A 24081-nucleotide genomic window follows, 5' to 3' on the forward strand; every position below is an offset into this window, starting at 1 on the left:
ATGACCGTCTTTTAATTTTTTTTTCCCTATGGGTACTTCTAAGTCTTCTAAAAACCCTATTTCTGTTCTGCCAACCATACCAGTCGGGGGAAAAATGTTTTACCTGAGAAAGACGTAAATCCACAATGAAATCTCAGTGTTTGCTATGCTGCTCTCAGTCCAAGCGCCTAAAGCTTCGTGAGTGGAGTACTGGGGCTTTAAGACACACACCAAAACAGACAGTAACAGTCGGCGAGTGAGCTTGTAAGTGCCTTTGAACAGCTCAGCTCCTCAAAGTAACTGCAGCCATTAATGGTGAGGGGTTAACAGGAGCTGTGGGACTCCTTGCTTGAGGGAAGCTGGCAGAACCACGCACCAGAAAAACAAGGGGGGGGGGGGGGGAATAACGCTGTAGGGAATCGCGTTGCCAATTTACTGTTTCCATTACACGTGCCTGTTGCTGGAGAACCGGCGCTGGCCCAAGGCACGGCGCCCGGGCCGACTCCGAGCCCGCAGGGCCCACCAGGGCACCGAGCCGCGTCAGGTTTTAATGCTTTTCTGCCGCCAGGTGAATTCTGACAGGGATGAAGGAAAAAAAAAAACCCAACCCATTTCCCTCACGCGTCGCAGCGGCTTTCGTGTCATGTCCGGACTGTGGCGGGCGAGGCGCTGAGTGCAGGGCAGCCCGGCAGCCGCGCGGGCGGTGAGGCGGGCCCGGGGGCCGAGCACCGTCGCCTCGGCGGTGTCCCGGGGCGGGGAGGAGGCCGGGCTGTCCTCCCCGCCGCCCGGAAGGACGGCGTCTGCCCGTCCCGTGACCGCGGCCCAGCCGGAGCCAGGGGCCGGCGGGGGAGCCGCCATGGCGGGGGACGACCCCGGCACCCTCCCGGTTCAGCTGCTGGAGCAGCCCAGGTGGGTGGCTCGCTCGCCCCGGCCCCGGCCCCGCAGCGAGGAGCCGGCTCCGCAAGCGGGAGGCGGAAGCCGCCGCCGTGCATGAGGGAGCGGGCGGGCGGTCTGCGGGTGGGCAGGGCAGGCAGGAGGGCAGGTGGGGCCGTCTGACGGCGTGCCCCCAGCCTGAGGTGCGAGGGCGTGTTGATCGGTGATGTTTTCACTCGTCTCAGCCCGAGCAGCCGTCACGCTTGCATGTTGCATAGCCCCGGGGGCCTGGGGGCTTGGATTTCCAGGCGGTGGGCGGGCCTGGGCTCGCCGAGGGCTGCGGCCCCCTTCGCCCACTGCCGCCGGGCCTGGCGCCCGTCACCGGCCGCGCTGGCCCTTCCCCACTGAGCGCAACGCCCTGCAGCCCTCGCTCAGTGCCGCTGAGGCACGAGGGAGAGTAATTCATTCACCTTTCCTCCTAACATTTTTCCTTTTTTCAGAATTTTGGGGGTGCCGAGTATCCTCTCGTCCTCATGGCTATAAAAGAAACGCTGGTGCAGTGGCGTGGAACAGCGCAGGCCTGGCTCTGCGTTGGCATGCCTGCGGCACGTGCCAACGCGTGCGCTTTCCTTGCGGAGCTGCACTCTGTGCATGGAAGCAGAACCCACAGATGGTTCAGACGAACCTTTTTACCTGTGTTAGCACTGGAGAAGGGCCAGTTTTTTAAACTTGGGTTACTTTCTTATGACTGCACTGTGTTTCAGTGTCAGTCAGTCACATGGAAAGGAAGAGTCCAGCGTTTCCAGACTTGGACGTGTGAAGTTGCAAGGGATGCCTTTGCTTAACACTTCTGACAGTCATCTTTGATGTAGGTGCTTAAAATGCAGCGTGCGTGTTGCAACATCAAGGCCAAAGCCTGTAAATAGCCTTTCATCAGGCCTGCTTGTAAAAACCACATTAAAAAAAGCGATCACTCAGCATGTCCCCATGACTGCTCTGTTCTTAGTCTCTTGGTACCAACTCCACTATAAAAACATCTGTGAAACAAAGAAGCATTCTGAATACTGACACAAAAAGGAATAAATTTAACACCTAGGATTCTGCCAACAGATTCCCCCATGGACTATAATATGATTAATGTGATCTAGAAAAGGGATTGTACAATGAAATGGCAGAAATTGCTTCTGCTAATTGGAAGAGTGATACAGTAGTCAATACTAGGGAAGATTATAGGAAGGTGAAACTAGAGAGGGACCTAGTACAGTTTTGTTACTGGGCACTGAAATGGAAAAGTACTGAAAGATCTGTTGGATCACAACAAATAACATTATGTAGCTTTCCGTCTAGAGAAATCTTACAAAACATTTGAATATATGTAGTTGGGACAGTAACACAGCTTTCACAAAGAAGTACAAACTAAATAATTGACTGTGAAATTTTGTAACATCTGTTTCTCATTGCTGTCTTCTTAGTTACGCTTTGCATTAACTAGGCTTGCAGTTCTAGTTTTAGACTAGATGTGGAAACCTTAGCAGGGTTCCTGTTACAGGATTTTTGGTAGTAGACTAAGAACCCTCAAAAAAAATTTAATTGGCTACATGCTTTAAAGCCAACAGGGTATGCTGGTGAAATATTGTAAGTCCCATTTTAAACATTATTTTTCTTGTACGGTTACTGCTTTTTCATCAGTTTACTCTGTTGCTTACATTAATGAAAGTTAATGGGTTAGTGTGCAACCTAAATTGCTTTAAGATAGTTTTGAAGTGAATCCCTATCAAATTTCTTATACTTCACTAAGATAATGGCTTAATCTCTTCTCAGTCTTTGTTTACCCACTGTTCCTGCGTGACACGTGAAAGCATTCCAACTTTGCAAACACACAGCGGAAGCTACATACCCTTACAGTCTCAGCAAATAAAGCAATATGCCAGATTTTTCTTTGCATTGGGACTTTCAGTGGCACATCTAGCACCTCTAAATGGAAAACGCGAGGAACCTTCTGGGAACTGTTGCTATAAACGTGTGGAGTAGATCCTGTCTAAATAAGTCGCAGGGATAATCTGAGGTTTGGAGTTTTACTTCTCTGTATACGTATTTGTACAGAAATGGGGTAGTGTCTAATTTGGAGTTTGAAAAACTAAAAATTTAGAAGAAATTGAATTTGCTCAGGCCTGGTGCAGTCAGATCCGACTCTGAAGGGAGTGGCTCTGTGTGTGTGTATATGACAAATCCCGGTGCCACAAATGAGCCATCAGTCCACACTGCTGGACTGTTCCTCAATGGCAAACAGTTTTACAGAGCTGTGGCATAGGAGAGGTAGGCGGAGGCCATGGTATTTTGTTACCCCAGGCAGCTGCCTTCCCTGCTGCTGTCTAGAACCAATCTAGACAGAGGACTTAAATAAGTCCCCTTCCATCTTTTTCAAGTGAACATACACATTTCTTATTAATTAGAATATTCTAAATAGAATCTTCTCTGACACAATCAGAGTTACGGGAAGAGCAAAAGTAAGCAGCTTAATGTCACTCCTGATGTAACAGAAAACTCCATGTACTTCAAAGAATTAAATCAAATTTACTTCAAGAAACATTTTAGGCCATAGACTTCCTGCTATTTATGCAAATACAGACCACCTGAATGTTTCTAACCTGCCTTTCAGATTGCAGAAGCTGAAGGAGATGTTTATATCAAAATTTGGATCAGCTCCCAAGTTTTATGTTCGTGCACCAGGGCGAGTCAACTTAATAGGTAACAGAGAAAAATTAATCATCTGTGATTTTATTTTGTCTGTCATCATGGAAGCCTAGTAATTTAAAACATAGAATGAAAATAATGTTGGTCTTTATTTTTTCAGGGAAGTTGCTTGTGATAAATGGGAAAGAGAATATAATACTTTACTAGCTTTTACTATACCTCATTATAAATAACTGCACACTCAAATATCAGTTTTGGAAAAAAAAATTATAGACAGTAGTGGTGGTTTTGAAAATTGGAGTAACTTGCCAGCTTATGGTTGGATACCATTTTTTTGAAAGGCTTTGGAAATCTAATCTAAAGTCACTGGTGAACAGTGCATCCATAAATCAATTTTTTTTTTTCCTCTTTAGTTTGGTAATTTAAGTTACCAAATGTAACCAGCCACACAGCAAGGCGTATGATAAAGCATTAAATGATTCTACCATCATCCCGTCTTCTTTACTCTTCCGTAGAGATGTGTTCACAGAACTTAGAACAGTTGGTTGTGGTTCACTGGCAGACTGGAGAGACACAATTATTTTGTATTTAGGACTTGTATTTCTGTGGCAGCCTCATTTTTGAGATTTCTCTATCCATGTTAGGATTGTCCTCTCCCTAGAGATCAATTTCTTGTATATTCACAAAGTAACCCTACATATTTGAAGACATTGTAAGTAAAAGGATCCTGCAAAACAGAGCTTTAAAAATTAATTAGTCTATTGTGTGATTAGTGATATTTTTTATCTTGGTGTTGTGTGAACTTATATAGATCAGATAGATAGCATGTCCTAACTGGGAATTATTCCCAAGAGAGAGGATGTTTACTACATACATTTTCTATTCCAATGTTAATTTATGTGTTGTATGTAACTGTATTAATGATTATTTAACTATAATTATTATATTTTTGGAAAAAGATCCAGAAATTTTATGGAAAAAAAACCACAAAATTTCCACCACAAGCCTTATCTAGCAGCTAATGAATCACCTACATGAGCAGAGGAGATCACACAATGAGGAGTCATGTGGTGCCTTTATTTCTTCCAGTCATCAGCTAAATGTGATTCCTTTGACTTATTTTTTGTACTGTCACAACAGTGGACAAATAATATGGCCATTTTCTTTGCTGGACAATAATCTGTGTAGTGGTTTTAAAATTTTTATAAGCCAGTGTCAAAAAATGAAGATTTATAAACAGATGCAATAGATAAAATCACTGAAGAAAGAAAAAAATTTTTGTGCAATAATATGAAATGGAGGAAACGCACCACAAACTTTAAATAGGAAGAATTGAGACTATACTCAGAAATTGTCTTGTGCAGTAACCAAAACTGAACCTCTGTAGAAGCCTTGTTGCTGCTAGTCTAGAAAGAATTATTCCAAAGTATTTTAATTGTCTGTTTCTTTGGTAGGAGAGCATATAGACTACTGTGGTTATGCTGTGCTCCCTATGGCTATAGAACAAGATATACTGATTGCAGTAGAACCTGTAAAAACTCAAGTTGTGCAACTGGCAAATACCAATTCTTTGTACTTGTAAGTAATTACTTTGTTTATTCACTATTTTTCGTGAACCTCCTTATGCAATTGCAATACAGGTTAGCTTTTCAGAGATCTGACAAACTTCCATTCCAATATAGAGTTCAATTGTTTAAAATGAATGATATAAGCAGATGAAATCCCATTGACTGTATGCTGTGCCTATTAATTTAGAGCAATAGGTTCACTGCTTCCATCTCCCATCTGTTTTTTCAGATTTCTCGTGAGGCCTCTGATTTTAAAATCTTTCTTAGAAGTGCAATCCTGTCATCTCTTCTTTTAGCTCGTCTTTCTTGATGTAATACCCAGAATTGGCAGCAGCAGCTCAGTTTCTCCTGGAGAAGGGAGTGAAATGTTTTGTGATCAATTACTGCATGTGTAAGCTAACACTCCCCTGCTCTGGAGAACCTGGGGCTGTATTTTCATGGCACAATGGCTTTAGCAACAATCCTGGCTCAAAGAATCTGTATTCCCTCTCCTGCATTTCCTCTGCAGCTGCTTGTTCGCAGAATCATAGACTAATTTAGGTTGGAAGGGGCTTTTGAAGATCCCTTGTAACTGTCTTGATGGCATTCTGCTGGAGTCGCTGCAGTTTGCCAATGTCTTTCTTGTACTGGGAAACCCCAAAACTGGACGCAGAATTCCAGCTGTGCTCTCACAAGTCATAGTGAACATAGGGAAATATTCCTGCCACTCTTTTCAACTTCAGCCACTTTCAGCCTCCTTCCTTGTAACAGACAGATATTTGTGTGGTTGCATGGCAGTTCAGATCAGGTCACTCATCCACGTGAACTTTTGTGGACATTTTGCAAAAATCAGAATCGGCACAAGCTTAGTTTAAACCATTTTTATTAAGCCATTGGTTTAAGCCAATGGTAAATTACTCCCTGAAAGCACAGTGTATGGCAGCACAGGGACAGGAACATATTGCCAAAAGTGGGAACTATTTAAGCACATATTCCTGCTTAAAGCTCAGTTTGTTACAAAAACATGTTCTGAGCTGTTGCCTGCCACTAAGGCAGTTGAAAGGAACTTTTACTTCCGTGGTAAGTATAAATACTGAAGTATTTTTCACTCACTTTGTGGAGTATGTTTCCATATTCTGGCTGGGCTGAATTAATAGTTTGCTACTGCCAAAAGGTGATGGCTTACTTCTTTTACGCCTAGTCTCCTTGTCCCTGCTTCTAACATTGATCCACCCTCTGCCTTTTACCAGGCATAGTACTTGTTTGATCTTAAGATGAAGTGCACTATTCACCCATTTTTTGCCTGGTTTATTTTCTGTCATTTTAATGAACTGAATTGCCATGCAGTCAGCACTAAAACTGACTTGGGATAAACAGTGGAAGCATGCAGTGGTGAGCAGGGGGAAGGGAAATGGAAAACAAGAGTGGGACCTTTCCCTTTCTTTAATAGCAGCCTCTGACAGGGTTTAAGCTCTATTGCAAAACCATTCTGCAAGAGGCGATAGTTCCAGAATTATAATGGCTTTGATTAGGAAAAGCTGTTACAAAGGATACTAAATAAAGCAGTAGCCAAAAGGTAAACATTTTTACTTGGTCTTTAAGCTTTGGCGTGTTACATCGCAGTTGAAATGGCCTTCTCCTAAGGTACATACAGTTCCTACCAAATCTAGAATTACAGTCTTTGAATTCAAGTTGCATACACAGTCACTCTATTTTGATATCTGCCTGGGTTTCAGTTTGAAATCTTCTGTTTTAAACCATAAACCAAGAAGAGGTCTCAGAATACATGCATTAAGCATCTCTGTTTTGTTGAGACACTGTTGCTTAAAAACAAAGCTAAAACATGCCCATAATTTCATAACAAAGAAATACTTTTCAACACTTCGAATGTTACACCACATAACAAAATTGTTGACAGTGTTTCTTTTTTTCCCCAGTCTGTTACACTGGTAGATTTGTGCCTGTGGTGAATACATATATATAGGCCTTTGGAGAACAACGACTAATCATAAGTCTCCGTAGAATCACTATTTCCCATTTCATTCTTGTTTTGTGAACTAGTAAAATGTGTAACAGCTCTGTAGCTCTCTTCCACCCTTATAATTCATGTTGACTTCTAGGAAAAACAGGACAGAGAACAGGTTGCAAGAAAAAACAGCTAGGATGATTTATGATGGAAAATACATAACTGATCAGATGCCTTTTATGTTATTTGGACTAAAATGGTATTCAAAAGTTACAGTCTCTTGAAGTTCCTGATACCTCCCTTCACATAACATCTTTGTAATTGAGAAGTATGTGTGCAGAGACTATCTGGCGTAATACTTCTCAAAATGCCTTCAGAAATACCAGAGGATGATAATTACCGATTGCTTTCCATCTCCTGGCAAAACCTGAAAATCTTTTTTTAAAAAAAATTAGATTTTTTTTTTTTTTTTTTTTTTTTTTACAGAGGACTCAAACAGATAAACTAACAGATTGACAAGACAATGAGGTTCTGCGAGAAAGAGCCAAACTGGTCTCCCAAAAATAACAATTGATTACTATTCAAGCAGTAAAAAATACCTCAGCTACATATTTTTTTCACACTACTCAAAAAACTCACCTCTTCTAATTATGCAGAAGAATTGGAATGCTTATATCTAGACTTGGAGGAGGGGAAAGCTTTCCCAAGAATCCTTTAAAACAGACTAGAGCAGACAATACCAGAGTATTTTTACTTTATGGGTATGTTTTCCCCAATATTTAATTTTATTTTATTATAAAGTTCTTATATAAATAACTGCCTACCTTCCAGCAGGAGGATCAGAGGTGAGACTGAAGATTTACTGATTCAAGATAAAGCGTGGGCATTTAGGAATTGGTTTTTATAAAAAATTGAATGTGATAACAAAAAATAGACTTAAGGATTCTGGGGATCTTGACAGTCCCACATTCTGTGTTTGTGTGAATTATGTCCATATGAAACCTGCCAAAATTAAAGCAAATTTTTCTTTCATTTTCTATGTGAGAAGACTGCAGAAATGAGCAAAATGCATTTTAAGAAGTCATTCTTTTAATTTATCTTGAGAACCAGCAAATATGATCATAGTATATTTCTTCTTGTTCACTGAAGTTTTACTTTGTCTGATTGTATAAAAACAATTACAAAGATAAAATATTTTAGAACTCTTTTTTGCAGGAAAGAGGACTTCAAATTTGCTTTCTGTTAATCACTTCTATGCATTGATTTCCATCAACCCTGCTCTTTTTACAAGAATAATTTAGGATTATTGTAGAAAGTAAGCATAAGCAAACACAAGATTTTTGTGATCTTCGTGACTTTTGGACAAGTATTTTCTATTTTACAAGTACTTATGCTTTTTTTATTATACTCAAAAGCCATAAGCAAAAGAATGTTGCTTATTCTCTGGGACATTGTTCTAAATACACATGCGTCTCAAATCGGAAGATTTTACAGCTATTCTCAAACTTTCTTTGTATTGTAAACTCAGTACTCTCTTTCAGATCTTTTGTGTTACTCTGTAAACCCCAGTAACTTATGACACTAAATTTGTACAATTCTTTGATGCTGCTTTGTTAATAAAGTCCTGTAAGTGGCACTATTTTGAACAGTTCAGATTGAAAGACAGTGACTTACATGTTAAACTATACACCATTCTCTGATATTTCTGCACTGTACTGAGTGTTGAAATTGAATGGTAATTCTAAGTTGCTACTTGAAGTGTAACACTGAGCTAGAAATAGGTTGTAGATTGGTAATACAAGGGCAGTAGCTCACTACAGCATAGCTAGCATTAGACCATATGAAGAGGAGGCAGGATTGTAGGTCCCTTTTTACACTGGTTGTCAGGTCTGGGGGTTGCATAACACAAAAATTGCAGCCTTTAATTGCACCAGAAAAAAGTGAAGTACTCAGCCGTCATTTGAAGACAGTTATATCATTGTAAAAATGCTTTATATTAGTACAACTGTTTCTCCATGGGTAACAGAATACTTGCTGATAATAACAGCTTCACACTGGTATTCATTACAGGTATTAACTAGCAGTATTATTTTGGATAAAGATAAAAACAGCACATCACTAACCTACATAGTTCATAGATACAGAGTGGGACTAGCGTAAGAATGAAAAATTTCATCCTCTTAGGAGTTGCAGACTGTCCCTGTTGTATAATTTATTTAAAGTTTTTTTATTCTCATTAAACCTGAATAATTTCAGGGAGTTCAGCAGCTTCTGTTCATATTGTTTAGCAGACCTTGCCTTGTAAAACACAGCTTAGCCTGCAACTTTTGAATAATTTTTGTTAGCTTTTCTTGACATTCTCAGTGCCTTTCCTCTTTCTGTGTTGGGAACTGCTGTAATGACATCAGGTAGATACTAGGTGTTCAACAGTATAGACTTCTAAACAATCTTCACTGCTTGGTGATTAATGCATGCTCCTCTGAGGCCTCTACACATCACTCCATGCCCATTTTGACAGCACCTATGTGTAGCATTAGTTTCTTTAGGAACATTCAGTCTTACCATTTTTATTATTTTGAAGTGAAGATAGAGGAAATAGATAAACTATTTTAAACTAAATTATTTTAATTATATGTTTTAAAATGCATAATATAATTTTGCAGCATTAGGCCTGTTTTAGTGAAGTGCCATTCAGAGCAAAGACAATGAAGATGAATTCCTGAGCAAGGATTACCAGAGAGCACTGAAAGTGCAGTTAAATTTCTGGATTTATTTAATAAATTATATAACTTAAGCAAAAATTCTTATACTACCATCTGAAATACCCTTATAGAATTGATTAATAAAGAAGATCTGTGTAAAAAAAACCCCAAAACATTACACTGAAGAAAATTATCAAAATGTTTTTGTTCATCAGCAGGTGGCAGTAATAAGCTGTGTTTTTTCAAGCTAAATTTAAAGCTTCATGGTTTTTGTTTTTTTTGCAGTGATTTCAGTACTAGTGTTAATAACATTCAGATTAACAAAACCAAACCTCAGTGGCATAACTACTTCCTGTGTGGACTAAAGGGTATTCAGGTAAGCCAAATCCATTTAACTTATGAAATTTAAGTCAAATACGACAAGTGTAGCTATTTGCCCTGAAAATACTTCCCTGCATTCTATAGCTTTTCTTGACACACAGTTACGTATTTTAATGTTAACATTTGAAGAGGAGATATGATCGGGCTTGTTTTAAAATATTTGCAGAGCACTATTTTCATTTTTATTACATAAATTACAATAGCAAATAATAACTTATTTAGTAAAGTCATGACCAAACTCATTATCAAAATGACATTTCTGTATTTTGAAGTTAAAAAGAATGCTTTCCAATGGAATTGACTAATTAAAACTTGCTTTTAAAAAGGTTTAGAGGCTTGTCTGTCAGGACACAAAGATCATATTTTAGTCCCTTTCTTCCTATGGAAACATTTTAAGGACCATTAATTTCCATTAAAGTTGGAAACCTACAATTTGCGCACAACTGAGTGAAGCTGACCATGCAGTAGGCAAAAGAAAACATAAAAAGCAAACAGCACACAGAAGAAATATTCTGGTAAGAACCATTATGTATCTAGATTTCCAGTGTGTGGAATTAGAATGGGATTTTCTAAATTCCCTGAGTTAAGAGCGCAGCTATGCGGGAAACAGGACACTTATGGTAAAGGCAGGAACACTGAACAGACAGACATTTTCGTGCCTGCTCGTTTGAGCTTGATCTTCTCCTTTTTGAGTGAGACTGACTTGAAGACTGAACTGCTTGTGAAACCAAGTGCTGATTGTCAGCGTTGTCCTGGGAGGCACCCTGAACTCACACCTGAGGCTTCCTATAAATCTCACCTGCTGTTTGCAGGTGATTCGTGGCCCTTTGAGGAGGAAAAACATGGTGACTTTTCAGCTTGATGTCAATCCAGTGATATTTCTGGAAGGGCAGATGGGATAAACAGTGATGGCTACGTCAGGAACAGGTCACCACAGCCAGCCCAAATTATGGGTAAATGTGCTTTTCAAGGCATCTGAGGCTTGTCTCAGGATAGGCCATCTAGGTCACACCACAGGATGATCCAATAGATAAGGACTGCAGACATCCAACAAAGCCTGCCTCAAACCTGCCACCAGAGTCTTCAAAATACAGTATTTGGAAAAATCAGTGCCACAAATCACTTTATTACAATCCACAGTTCCTCAACAGACCCCCACCCCAGTGCTTAGACCTCAATAAATTACTTATGTTTGCAGTAACATGAGTATTTTCAATTTTGTATTGCTCAGTAATGCAGGCGTTTAAATTGCATTGACTGTAGAGATAATAGGTTAGGTTTCTTTACAATATATCCTTTCTTATATTAAGGCTAGCATGACCAATTGACTTTATTTATTTTGCAGTCTGCTACTGAGATTTGTTTCCTAAGGACAGGGTTTTATACTTGAAGGTTAATTTGAAAAGCAGGTTTGCAGACTCTAGCTCTGGCAGAAAAAAAGCATAAATGTTACAGACTTAAGAAACACTGAAATACAAGTACTCAGAGGGTCCGGAGGGATAATCTGTTTATACTGAGTTGAGCATGCTATCCTTTTGGGACAGAACTATTGCGGAACTTGGCAAAGTCCATTTTCATTTTTGAAACTGAAGTACATTTTCTGTTTAAACATCGCGTGATAAGTTTGCAAGCCTGATTCACATTCAAGACAATCCAGAAACTATGGATCAGTTTCTGGTTCCTCAAGCATTTTCTGGTTTTGAACAAGCCTGTCTAGTGTTCTTCATGAAGGGGCATGGGCAGCAATAGCATTTCAGGTATGAATTACCTTATATTTATAGAAAGCAAAATTTAAAGTAATTTGAAGTGATGGCAGAAGACATTAAAGGAGCCTCTTTGTGTTTGCTGATCTCTGCGATTGGTATTTATGATTGAAGTTGTTTCAGGAAAAGTAGCAGAAATCTTCTGAAGGTGGGCATTTCTTTGTGGAAACACTGCTGTTTTTTCTGATTATTTACACTGTAACATAGTTTATTGATGTATAAGTCTGTATCAGAATGTAACTATTCATATACCGCCGATATACATTCAATGATTTTTTAATAAGTACTGCATGTTTATTTCAAACTAACAACAGAGAGAAATTTATATTAAAATGATTATAAATAAAAATACAGAGCAACTAAAGAGTATAATTAAATGAGTATGTACGTGAGGATTTGTGACTTCTGGATTAAACGTGTTATATGTGATAACTGTCATGTATATAAAAATATTTTAAACTTTATTCTAAAAATAGTGTGACAGAGGCCATCACCACTGGTAGGTAAGACTTTGTGCCTCCAAAAGCATAGTGTCTTTCAGTACCATTGTGGTTTTCTCAGTGCCAGTCCTGTGGGTGCTTCAGGAGATGGGGGTGTATCTGGCTTTGAATACAGCTGCATGGCTACTAGTTCCCCATTGGCGTGATGTGGCTCCCTAATACCACATGCTGGCATTAGAAGCGAAGCATAAAATGGACCTTAAGCTCTGCAGGATGCCTTAAGTGAGGACCTGTGGAGAAAAGGGCAATAGTGGGGTGTAAAATGGTTGGTAACCTCTGGTATTGTCACCACAGCAGCTCATAGTAGAACCAGTTGCTGCAAAACCCACCCAAGAAGCTTGGTAAATTCTTGGGCATTTAGCCCATACTGAATTCTCCTTGGGGTACAGTTCTGTCAGCTCATATATGTTTGTGTACAGAAATTGCAGACATACCTTTGGCTGAAGCCCTACCATTGGCTTTGTTCTTCAGGAATAGAATGAAAATTTTGCTTTCTTTTGGAGATACCAGAAGCAGGTCCTTGGTTCCAGCAACTCAGCAGAAAGATTCTCTTTCTAAGTATCAGATAATTGCAAGCCTGAGCCTGTCTGTACTTGAAACTGAGATTGTTTATTTTTTCATTGTTAGGAACATTTTGGTCTTAACAACCCAACTGGAATGAATTGTCTGCTAGATGGAACCATCCCTCCAAGTTCTGGTCTCTCTAGCTCCAGTGCTTTGGTGTGCTGTGCAGGACTCGTGACACTAAGAGCTAATGGAAAAACCCTCTCTAAGGTAATTTACTGTAAAACACGAGAGTGTCAGCAGTAAAATTCTACTTAAAATTAAATATTGTTAATGCCTGTAAACATTAAAAACACGATACAATTGTTTTTGCAAAGAGTTGTTGGATATAAACTTAAGATATTGCACAATTGAGCAAACATCTTTGGCCAAATTTTGGCAGGATTTGAATTTGGCAAGCAAACAGGCTTACATTAAAGCTGAAAAAACGAGCATTATTCTAAGCCTGTGTTTTGGCCAACCGTCAGGTCCATGCCTGGACCAGATGTGCTATCTGCAGGCCAGGACTGAGGATATATGTGCTGAAGCATGTGGACCCCACCCCCGAGGCCTTTACCCTCTCCCTGAATGACTTTTCATGGCTTTAACAGCCGAGCATCTGTTGGAGGCCGGTGGAACAATTTCTTGATAAATTATATAATCAGCACAAAGTAGAGGTAAAATTCTTCCATCTGACTCTCCTTATTCTCTTCACAGTTTTTCTGGAATGAACATATTTACAATCCAAAATGTATTCCTTTTTAAAACAAACATTAGTCTAAAAACAAACCCCAAGTATGTGACCTGTTGGCAGTACAACTGTTAGCAGAATTTGGCTCACGTAATAGAAATTTCTGGAGGAGTCATGGTCCTTGAAGGTGCCATCTGGGAATGAAGTTCTCTCCAGTAAAAATGTCTGGTTAAGTGAAACTAGGATTTTAAATTAGAACATTGTCAGGAAGAGAAAAGAACGGATCTAAATGTGACTGTTAAGCATATTTGTGCCTATTGTCTAAGGCAGACATTCCCAAATTGTGGTACAAAGCCAACTTCAAGTGGTACATAATGATGGCAGCTGTTAAGTGTGCTTGTATACAAGCACTTACCTGAGCCATGAGGTAAACAGACCCATACAGAAGGTTTTTGCTGATTAGTTGTGACTTGCTTCTCTATCTAACTGCAGCCTCAGCAATCTGCTTAGCAGTAAATGCTCCATCCCCCATGCCACAGCTTACAGTGCTCAGGAAGGTATCAAGCAGGGTTAAGGCTGCAAGAAGCAGGGCTGGTGAGGCAGGGTGGCTTTTTTATGTAGAACAATGTGGCAACAGTCACTGTCACCCTGCTTTGTGTTGGTGCGATGTGTGGTCAGAAGGTAAGTAAGGGACTGGACACTTATCAGGGGCTGTAGTTTGTGAGGTGAGACGTGTAGTGCAATGGTAGATGAAAACACGGAATGGAGGATCCCACTTTGATAAAGGAGACTTTGCATTAGGAGGGTTGGAGGTGACAGACATGCTTTTTTATACATGTGCACCTGGCCTGGCAAGAAGCTTTTGGTTTTGCATAGATGGTCTTATCGCAGGTCAGCACCATCTCTGACAGTGGTAACCCAATGAGCTAAGCTTGGGAACTACTGATCAAAATCGCTGGAGTGCATGTGTTCAGAAATATGGTATCTGCAAAATCCATAAAACTGACAGAAGTCAAACAGCCCAAATTTTACTAGGTAGTAGAATCTCTATCTGGGAAACCAGAAGCCAGGTTTTCATTACTCCAAGAAATACTGCACAGCTTCCTTCAGAGAATAAATGATACAGTGTGTATCTTGAGCTGAATTTACATATGGCCTGGGAGTACTGGCCAGCATTATGCCAGACCTGTTCTAACGAAAGGTGCAAAACTTCTTTTGGCATTTTCATAGAAACTTGTGGAGGAACAGAAGAAAGACAGAGACTCTGCTGAATGTCTTTCCTTCTCCTCATGTGTCCTGTTCAATCAACCCAGAATCTCTTTTGCTTGCTGGTTGAAAAATGTGCTGAAAGTTAATTTTGTGTCTCATATATAGTTGAACAAACACAAGAGACACAATTGCACATTTTTGTCAGGAAATCCTGCTGTCTGCAGCCAAATATTTTGCACTTGTGATGAAAAATGAGCAATTAATGTACAGATGAGCATTCCCAATAGCCAACATAGGAGCAGTTAAGAACATATCCAAGATTTAGTGTGCTTGCATAGACCAAGACACCTGGTTGTGGTGATTAAGACAGAGGATGACAGCTCTGAAGACTAATTACTTTTGTCTAGGCTGTAAGTTTCCCCTAATCTTACAGGACAGTAAAAACAAGCTCAGTGTTCTTGGCTAATTTATGATTTAGTATTAGAGACCTCTTATATCTAGCTAAATCCAGACTCTCTGTTGCGCTGAATTTATGCTTAGCCTCGCAGAACTGTCTCGTATAAGGCAGAGCTAGTCTAAGTATAAATTAGAGCAATCTAGGCATGTGAGCCCTCAGAAGTATAAAACGTGCTCTGGCCACTTCTTTCCAGCTCCTAATGTATTCTGTGCTGGTGTCAAATGGTATCTGTGCAGGATCCAGTAATGCTGGCTGTGTATCAGCTGGGAGCTCCCCCATGGCAGGGGAATTCTTAGCTGACCAGAAATAGGGGATTTCCAGATCCTTTCTACTAGAAAGCAAACCAGGACCTTGCATTTTTAGGGCTCTGGATATTTATGTGTTTGTTTATTTTTCAAGAAGAAATACCACTTTACCTCTCCCCTCCATCTTTTTTTTTTTTTTTTCCAAAGGCTTAAGAGCTGCAGAAGTTGTAAATGATAGTATTTGTAAGTAACAGTATTTGGTTGTGGTGGTAATTTTATGAGAAAAGATTGACTTTTTGCCCCTCATTAGTCTGATGGACTTTGCAAAATCTTAATACGATGGTATGTAGCAGCAGGACATAGAAACTTTTGGCTTTGGAATCAAATTTGGCTGAACTGTAGGGCTTCTGTAGCCAAAGTTATGAAAAATTGACCTTTTACTGAATGGAACATTTATCTGTTTTGATTCTGTGAAACTATTTTTATGAGAATATTTGAGTTACATGCTCCTTTTCCTGACAAATGTAAGTTTAAAATAGTAGCTGTTGAGTAAAAGTCATTGAAATTTAGAGCTTTTATGAGATAACACTTCCAGTGTGAAGTTTGGGCCTATGAGATTAAGAGCCTCAAATGAAAAACATTGTAAAAGCATGGCTAGAATTTCATGGTGGCTTACTTTAAAAATAGCACTTTTTTGACGTTGAAAACAAAATAAGAAAAAAAAAATGCTCTCACTAATTATTGGTGTAGCAGACTGCAATAGGGCATTGTTTCCGTGTGCGTACAATATTTTTTTTTAAAAACCCATCACACACATACACAATAGTTTAGGGGAAATACCAGTCCAAGACAATTCAGCCAGATGTGCAGTGCTAACCAGTTGCAGCAGTGCAATAGCATTCAAATAACAAGATGGAAAACTTAGAATGCGATCTTTAAAAATAATCCATTTTTCTCCTCCAAACAGGATACTAGTCTAAGAATGTGTTGGCATCACTTAAAGAAGTGCTCAGTATTAGCTTTTGATTTTAAAGTGATTTTGACTTTACTGTTCCAAAATCAGTCTTTTGTACAACTTTCATTAGGAGAAGATACTTTCTGTAAAGGAAATAGAATAATACTCTAAATTGTCCCAGCTTTGTGTTTCATGGTAGGAATTAATGAGTACAGAAAATCACTCAGTACTTTAGAATAACTAGATTTACTTGAAAAGTGTGATGATAGTGTTGCTGTCCAAATGTTAAATCTTGTGGTACTAAGTTCTGTTCAGCCACCCTAACATTTTTTCTGTTGCTTAAGGCTGAGCAACTGTGCACATGCTTATTGGGAAAAATAGATCAAAAGTGAATAGGGTTTATTTAATTTAATGTGAAAAGTTGAGCATAGGAAGTTAAATTATATTTTGCTCTACCTAGACTGAGAAAAATCTAAGTCAGACAAAATGATAAATAAAGGACCTAAAACTGATCTGTAATGGCCCAATGTCCATTGGCTTCAGTTTTCTCAAACTATGTCTCAGATGAATGTGAGGGTGGGATTTTCAAAACATTCAACATTGTCCTGTATTTCAACAGTTACAATACCTGGTAATGTCACTGATTTCAGTGGGAGAATAGATGCGCCAACTGGAATCCTTTCTACTTTGTTTCTGAAGCCTGTGTATAATAAGGAAAAGGCTTTAATTGAATACTTCTTCACTTCCTAATAATTTTTCTGATGTGCAGTAGGGTTTTAATATCTAGGTATCTGGCAAGAAAATCTGTGAGTATTCATATTGATAGTGTGGCTTTGAAATTAATAAAGTATGCTGATAATAGTGGTTAGGATTATTTTATACTATTGCTGCATCAAAAATGTTTGATAGATTCATGCTCAGGTTATTTATATGAGAAGCTTGAATTGCTTACACAAAAAATGGCGCATTGATATTGTATCTTAAAGTACCATTAATACTGAGAAATGTTAAAGTTCTTTCTCCCTGTGGAATTAAAAACCAGGGTTCTTTAACTTGTGAAGTTTGACTATGTACGTTTGTAATCAGGGAGAAACAGAGTACTTTGGACCAGTGGTAATCAAAGGCCATAATCTCTCATCAACCAAACAGATAACCTTCTATTTGAGCATGTTAGAGGGCAGATGAAGTCAAGCTAAGATTGCTGTGCTTATGAGGACATACAGATACTATCTGACAAATATTTTCCCATTTTGGAAAAACGTAAGCATAATTACCTTGCAAAGCATATATGAAGTTTAGCTAATTGCGATTTTGTATGCAAACTGGAAGCAGATGGTAACTTTCAGCAATCTATTCCTAGTCAAGACCAGATATTAAAAATAAGGACATTCCTGGTGGTAAAAATAACCTCAAAATTTGGGCATCATTTTATACCTTAATGAATGAAACAGTGCCTTACATTTCAGAAGTTATTTTCGTACATATATACATATGTATAAAACATGCACGGGTTAAAAAAAAATCAACATCTAACTAGACTTTAAATATGCCTTAAGTGATAGAGAATGTTTTCTTCTTATTGTAAGATACTCATCTTCATATATAAATGCTGCTTCTCTGTTTTTAGTCCTGTGTGCTGTGAACCAAACCTTGTAGAATTTCGTACAAAATCTACACTAAATTTGCCATAAAATGACCAACATTATTTGTTGTAAAGGGAAGCAGCAGACTGAGTCTGACTTTTCAGATTAAATGGGCAAAACTGTTAATGAACGTGCATTGGGGAACCATTACTGTATTGCCGTAGAGAGAGTAAATGTGCGCACAGGACTTTTGGCTCAATTGATATTTAAATACTCCAGTTACTTAAATTTGCATGCTGAAGAGACTTTTGGAGCACTGAAAATGACAGTCTAAAAATAACTCATATTAACAAATGTGTTTTCTTCACAGAGCTTCCCTTCACAAACAATAAAATTTAAAACAGGCAGAAAATTGTTTTTTTTTATTTTAAAGATTAGCTATCACTACTCCTGCATTGTTATATATAGAAAATCTGGCACATTTAACTTTGGCCAAAGTGAACTTACATAAAACCACTGAGGCAGATGTAATTTAATACTATCATTTTATAGAGAAGGTTGCTTTATTTTGGCTGCTGTCATTCTGGATTTGTATATATCAAGTTTCTGCGTAATGTAAGGTGAGCTGTTCCAAAAAAATACCAAGCAACACTAATTCTGTTTTACTAACAAATAGTTGCCTGTCTCCTACTCACTAATTGTCTTACTCTTTTAAGGGGTTTATTCTTACACAAATTTACTTCTTTAAAGGTCTGTGTGAGATTGAAAGGCATTGATCACTGGCATGGAGCATATTGACAGTGACAGTTATATAGGGACAAATTCTGTCACAGTTTACATACTGTCCAGACCCATTGCATGAGTGAAAATCAGAGCAGTTGGCCCTTGGCCTCTTTGTGAGCAGGGGGACTATTAAAGGTGAAACTCCCTTATCTGTTCTCAGATAATTCTTTAGGCTTCTATTTTTAGGAAGCTTTTTGTAAGTAAGTGATCATCTGTTCACTTTCATTATTCCTCAGATATCTAAATACCTTTGTACATTTAGGCCTTCATGTTCATTATCAATAACATCAAACTGAGATAAACTAAAATAAATGATGGGGCAACAGAGAATCAAATGAGCTGTATTGGGTGGTTCATAATTTATCATGCTGCTGAAGTATCAGAGTATATGTGGCCAAATCTAACACAATGTTGCACTGTGCCTGGAAATAGTCAGAAAAAATACTCTTTTATCAGTTCTTAAACATTTTTGAAAGACCAGAAATACTCAGTTGAAAATACCAACCTGAATTTTAGGTGTTTCATATTGAAAAGTAAACAAGCAGAGCACAATATATACTAGTGAAAAGTATCATTTTACTGAAAACCCACTTTTTCCATTAAAAATCCAAAACAGGGTAACATGATGTAGACGTAGACCTATTGACAAGTTGTTATTACAAGAAATCTCTCCATCTAGAGTAACTACGCATAAGGCAACTAATCATAAAAAATCACAACCCTTCTTTGTCAGACCTAAATTATATCTCCACTAATATGATTTCCCAGATTAGACTTTCTGCATGCTGGATAGGAAATCTTGTGGCTCGAAGATAAGACAGTTTATAAGTGGTAGTAATTTCTTTCTTTGTAACCCAAGATTGACTTGCTCCTTATCAGGGAGAACCTTAAATTGTTTCAAACAAAAACCAGAGGTAGTTAGTAGAGCTCTTAGATCAAAGGCTAGCCTAGGTCTGCACATGGGGACCAGTGGCCTGGTAGACAAACTGGTAAGTGCTGCCCCCTGCAATAGGATACATGCTGAGCAGACTTTAGAATTAAGCTTCTGAAAAGGAACAGCCTGAAAAAAATAAAATCTGGTACATTGTTAGTTTTAGATTTTTCCAAGCGCTCCAGCTAAAGTTGTCTAAAACGGAAGAGTTCAGTTTTGAAATCCTTGAGAGACAGCAGCTTCCTTAAATAGATTATTACTTCACACAAATTTCTTCGTGCTTAATTGCTTATTAGGCAAGTGAGTGAATTATATGCACTGAGATTCTACTCCTAATGATGTTGCTTTGTATTGTTTTAATAATGAATCTTCTCATTTAATATGTTGTATCTTTTTTTGTTGAATAAACAACAAAAGTGTTAAACTGAATATATCACATAACTCACACTAAACATTTCCCATGGAAGCACAGCCAACCTGGCATATGTACTTGCCAACAGATATAAAAGGACTGTTTGTGTTTGTATGTATCATATTGGGTCTGGCGTTCAAAAGCTGCAATATTTAGTGTTTCTTGACAGATCACCAGGGAGATTTCAAGGTTTAACTCACCTACCAACTACTACTACTGTCATGTTACGCTCATCCCTCTCCCGTGCTGGGAGGCTGAACAGACCATTTGTACAAAATTGCTCAGGGTATTGCTGGACTAACTTTAGATATTTAAGTTTCCATCCCAGCTTCACTGCTTGCTATTGCTCATCGTTACAGACCTTGCTACAGTCAGCAAAAGGGAACAGTTTGCTTCAGCCGTGCCACTGCAAAGCAGGTTTAAACAAAGGGACTTTGCACAGGAGCGGCTGATGTGGTCACATAATCCCTGCTGTCGACTATGGTGTCAGGACGGTAACCTCAGAGAATGAGGTGGAATAGTAGTGCTGAACTGGTTGAGGTTGCATAACCATATGTCTATGTCAACACTAATTAACACACATTTTATGTGGCTCATTTGTCACTTAAAAATAGCAAAAGATACAGTGACATTTTCTCTAAGGTAGTCTAAGAAAACCTGCAAGTCTGCCTCTCTCCCTTCTTACCAACCAAGGTAGCTAAACTGGAAAAGATTCAGGGAAAACCCACATGGATTATCAAAGGTATAGAATGACCTCCATAAAAGTAAGCTAGGACTCTTTGGAAAAAGGCACTGAAAGGATAGAGGTCCATAAAATGATGAATGTAATTGATGAAGTGGATGGAAATCAATCGTTCGTTACCCCTCACATTATAAGAGCCAGAAGGTATTAAATGAAGCTAGTCAAGCGCATGCTAATAATCAACAAAAGGAGATAGTTCTTCACCTGACAAGTTGTAGAAGTCCTTGTTACTGGATCATGTTAAAATTTTGAGTGAGTTAAAAGGAAGCCTGGACAAGTTCATATATAAGAAATCCATTGTTGGTGACTAAGTGTGCAGAATTCACATGCAGCTCAGGAAGTCCTTTATCAAAAGATAACATTATGGGGAAATACAATCTATCCTTGGCCTTTGGTCCATAGTAAGAGCCCTCTTTCAGGTACAAGATACAGAACTAGAAGTGGCATTGGTTTGACCCACAAAGGCTGCTTTTATGTTGATATTCTATATTTTTATTCCAACCCAAGTCTTTTAATGAATTTTAGCTAGCTGACAATCCATTACTTACTCATGGGCATTGTATCCACTTCCCTTCTTGGCTAGGGTTACTGGGGGGGTAGGGGTGGGCGAGCGAGATCAAAGGAAACATCTCCTGATATTTGAGCTTTACTTTTTTAATTACTACATTAAAGATATCACTTTGCTTGGTTAATAGTGTAGATGACGGCTTAGGACTTACTGTCCTCATGATAGTTATTATTCACAAATGATGGCCTGGCCTAGCCAGTCCTGTTGGAACAACTTCCTGGAACAATACAGAAATTCAGAGGGCAGTAGCATATGTGGATCACAGAACAGTTGGAAATTTTTGATTCATCTGATTTAAGTAATTTTTTTCTAGAGTCATAATGCTACTATTCAGACCCTTTTTTACTTTGATTTTAGTGTCTTTTTGTTCCAGTTTTCATTGCCACCATCTTGAAAAGATTTTAAATCCACCCTGCAAAGGTTTCCCTGAGACCATACTCTTCAGAGAAATAAGCCACCATACTGGAAATAGCAGGATTTTGAATTCTTGTTTCAGCTTTGTGATGGATTCACTTGACTTTGAACAAATCATGTAAATATCTGTGCTATCTCTAAATTGAAGATAACAGCAGCCTTATAGGAATGCTTTTAAAGTAAAGTCTGTAAAATTCTATGAAGACCTAAATTATGATTTAGTAGTGTTTTTGAAATACTGCTTTAGGAATGGAAAAAAACATGCTAATGAGTCTTGGGTGCATAGAACTAGTTGTTTTGTGGTTGGCTCAAAGTGACCTGCCGCACGGATCAGAATATGTGGGATGGAAGTGTAGTCTATGTCCAGATGGGGTTTATTCTGTCTGCATATTTCTCATGGTTCTTCTTGAAGAACAAGTGCCTGCTTTTACCTAGCTCTACAAGAATGCCTGTTTAGGAATCCAGCGGAACTCAGTAGGAGTGACATTGTTTATTTTACACAAATAACAGTTGCACTTTGAACCCTACAATGGAGTATCTGGCCCCCTCTGACCTGCCTGCCTGGGAGGTGATGCTGTGGTGTAGCCTGGGGTGTGGTTTCCCTAAATGTGGCTACAAGAATGCTTAGTTACTTCTCTGCAGGAACTGCAGTGCAGCCAGGAAGAGGAAGGTGATGCCTGCCCAGGTATTGTTCAGACATACATTTGAAATATTGCCAAATTGTGCAGTGAAATCTGAGATCTGAGAAGCTCTGTATTTTTACAGGTGAGGCATACACTACAGAGAGATATAAATAACAGATGATTCAAACGATCCCTGCCCTAAAGAGCTGCTGAGTGTTGTGAATTGAATGGAAACAAGGCATTGCTCTGAGATAGGCAAAAGTTATTTCCTTTTATTACATGATTCTAGCAAATTTTTTCCTTAAGCATATTTTCTGTGGAAGCCTAAAGTCAGAGAACTTCTGTAGCAAAATGTGTTTTTTTCAGTTTCTAGTAATGACGTCACACAGATTTATGGCATTATCATCTTAAGAATCCCAAGCAGCAATTACTAACTACAAAGAGGGGGATGGTACTCCTCCTTTTATTGAGGAAATGGAGCCATGATGAATTAAAGGGACTTTCCCTGAATCACAAGAAACTTAATGTGGAGCTAGAAATTGAGCCCAGACCTCCTGACGTTCGGTTCACTGTTTCGGTCTTATGACCATCCTTTTCCAAGTATCAAATGCGTACACAAGGCTCTCCAGTTTAGTCTTCACATTAGTTTCCAATGCTACAATTCAGTTCCTCTGAACTTTGCCCTTTCACTCATTTTAGCAGAAAGGCAAACATTTGTCCATTTGTCTCAGTAGTAAGTAGAAACTGCTTTCTATACAGATGATGATTTCCTCTCCATTCACATGCTTCTCATCCTAGTATTAGAAGGCCAGCCTGTGTCAGCAAGGGCCTGTTTAAATTAGAAACCAAATAATGTTTCAGGGATGCCTTGGGCTGTCTTGTGGAGAGGATTCTTCTCAACCCTTGCCAGTTACTACTTGGTGGTCCTGCCAATCCTTGCTGGGTTTCAAAACAAAAGTTGCTCAAGCTCAAATAGCGCTGTTAGCCCAGCATACGCAGCTGGACAGCTGGTGAGCTGGGACGAAGCAAGGCCCAGTGCTAACCAGGCACAATTCACCAGGCCATGTAATGGGACCGGGGAGTGGCACTGTCCTGATTGTTAACATTCTTCCTCTGCAAGACTTCTCCTGGTACTTATTTAATAAGCCCAGGCTCATAAAGTCTAAACGATTTAAGCAATCAAGTGGTAGCTGATGTGTATATGGAGATGACATGCAGCCAGAATAAATGAAGGGTGAAATGCTTAATTTCTGACTTTGCAAAGCTTCGTCTGGCAATTGCAGATGAAATAATACCTCAGGCAGGTGTGCCCAAGAGTGGGATATATATTGTGAGTACCTCAGGAGGTGTACTTCAGGCCAGGTTTGCACAGCCACAGCTCCTATTTAAGTATGCGTGACCAGTGTGCTGGCATGGTCTTTGCAGCCCGTGTGGAGAAGTTTCTGTTGCTGCCAGTGAGTAATATTCATGAACTCCAGTCTGATGTCTTCTGCCAGTGGCTACAAAAATCAGGGATGTGG

General features: G+C 39.1%; 1 protein-coding gene across 1 annotated transcript in view; it reads left to right on the forward strand.

The window, feature by feature from the left end:
* Positions 1 to 675: 675 nt before the first annotated feature.
* Positions 676 to 24081, forward strand: part of GALK2 (galactokinase 2) — a 50204-nt gene continuing 26798 nt past the window's right edge. The window contains exons 1-5 of the mRNA XM_075432226.1: positions 676 to 888; positions 3512 to 3600; positions 5001 to 5124; positions 10047 to 10137; positions 13033 to 13179. Of these exons, the coding sequence (XP_075288341.1) occupies positions 836 to 888; positions 3512 to 3600; positions 5001 to 5124; positions 10047 to 10137; positions 13033 to 13179 (504 nt within the window). The 5' untranslated portion in view covers positions 676 to 835. The remainder of the gene's footprint in view (positions 889 to 3511; positions 3601 to 5000; positions 5125 to 10046; positions 10138 to 13032; positions 13180 to 24081) is intronic.

This window comes from Opisthocomus hoazin, chromosome 10 (assembly GCF_030867145.1).
Source record: "Opisthocomus hoazin isolate bOpiHoa1 chromosome 10, bOpiHoa1.hap1, whole genome shotgun sequence".
In the NCBI taxonomy this organism is placed as follows: Eukaryota; Metazoa; Chordata; class Aves; order Opisthocomiformes; family Opisthocomidae; genus Opisthocomus; species Opisthocomus hoazin.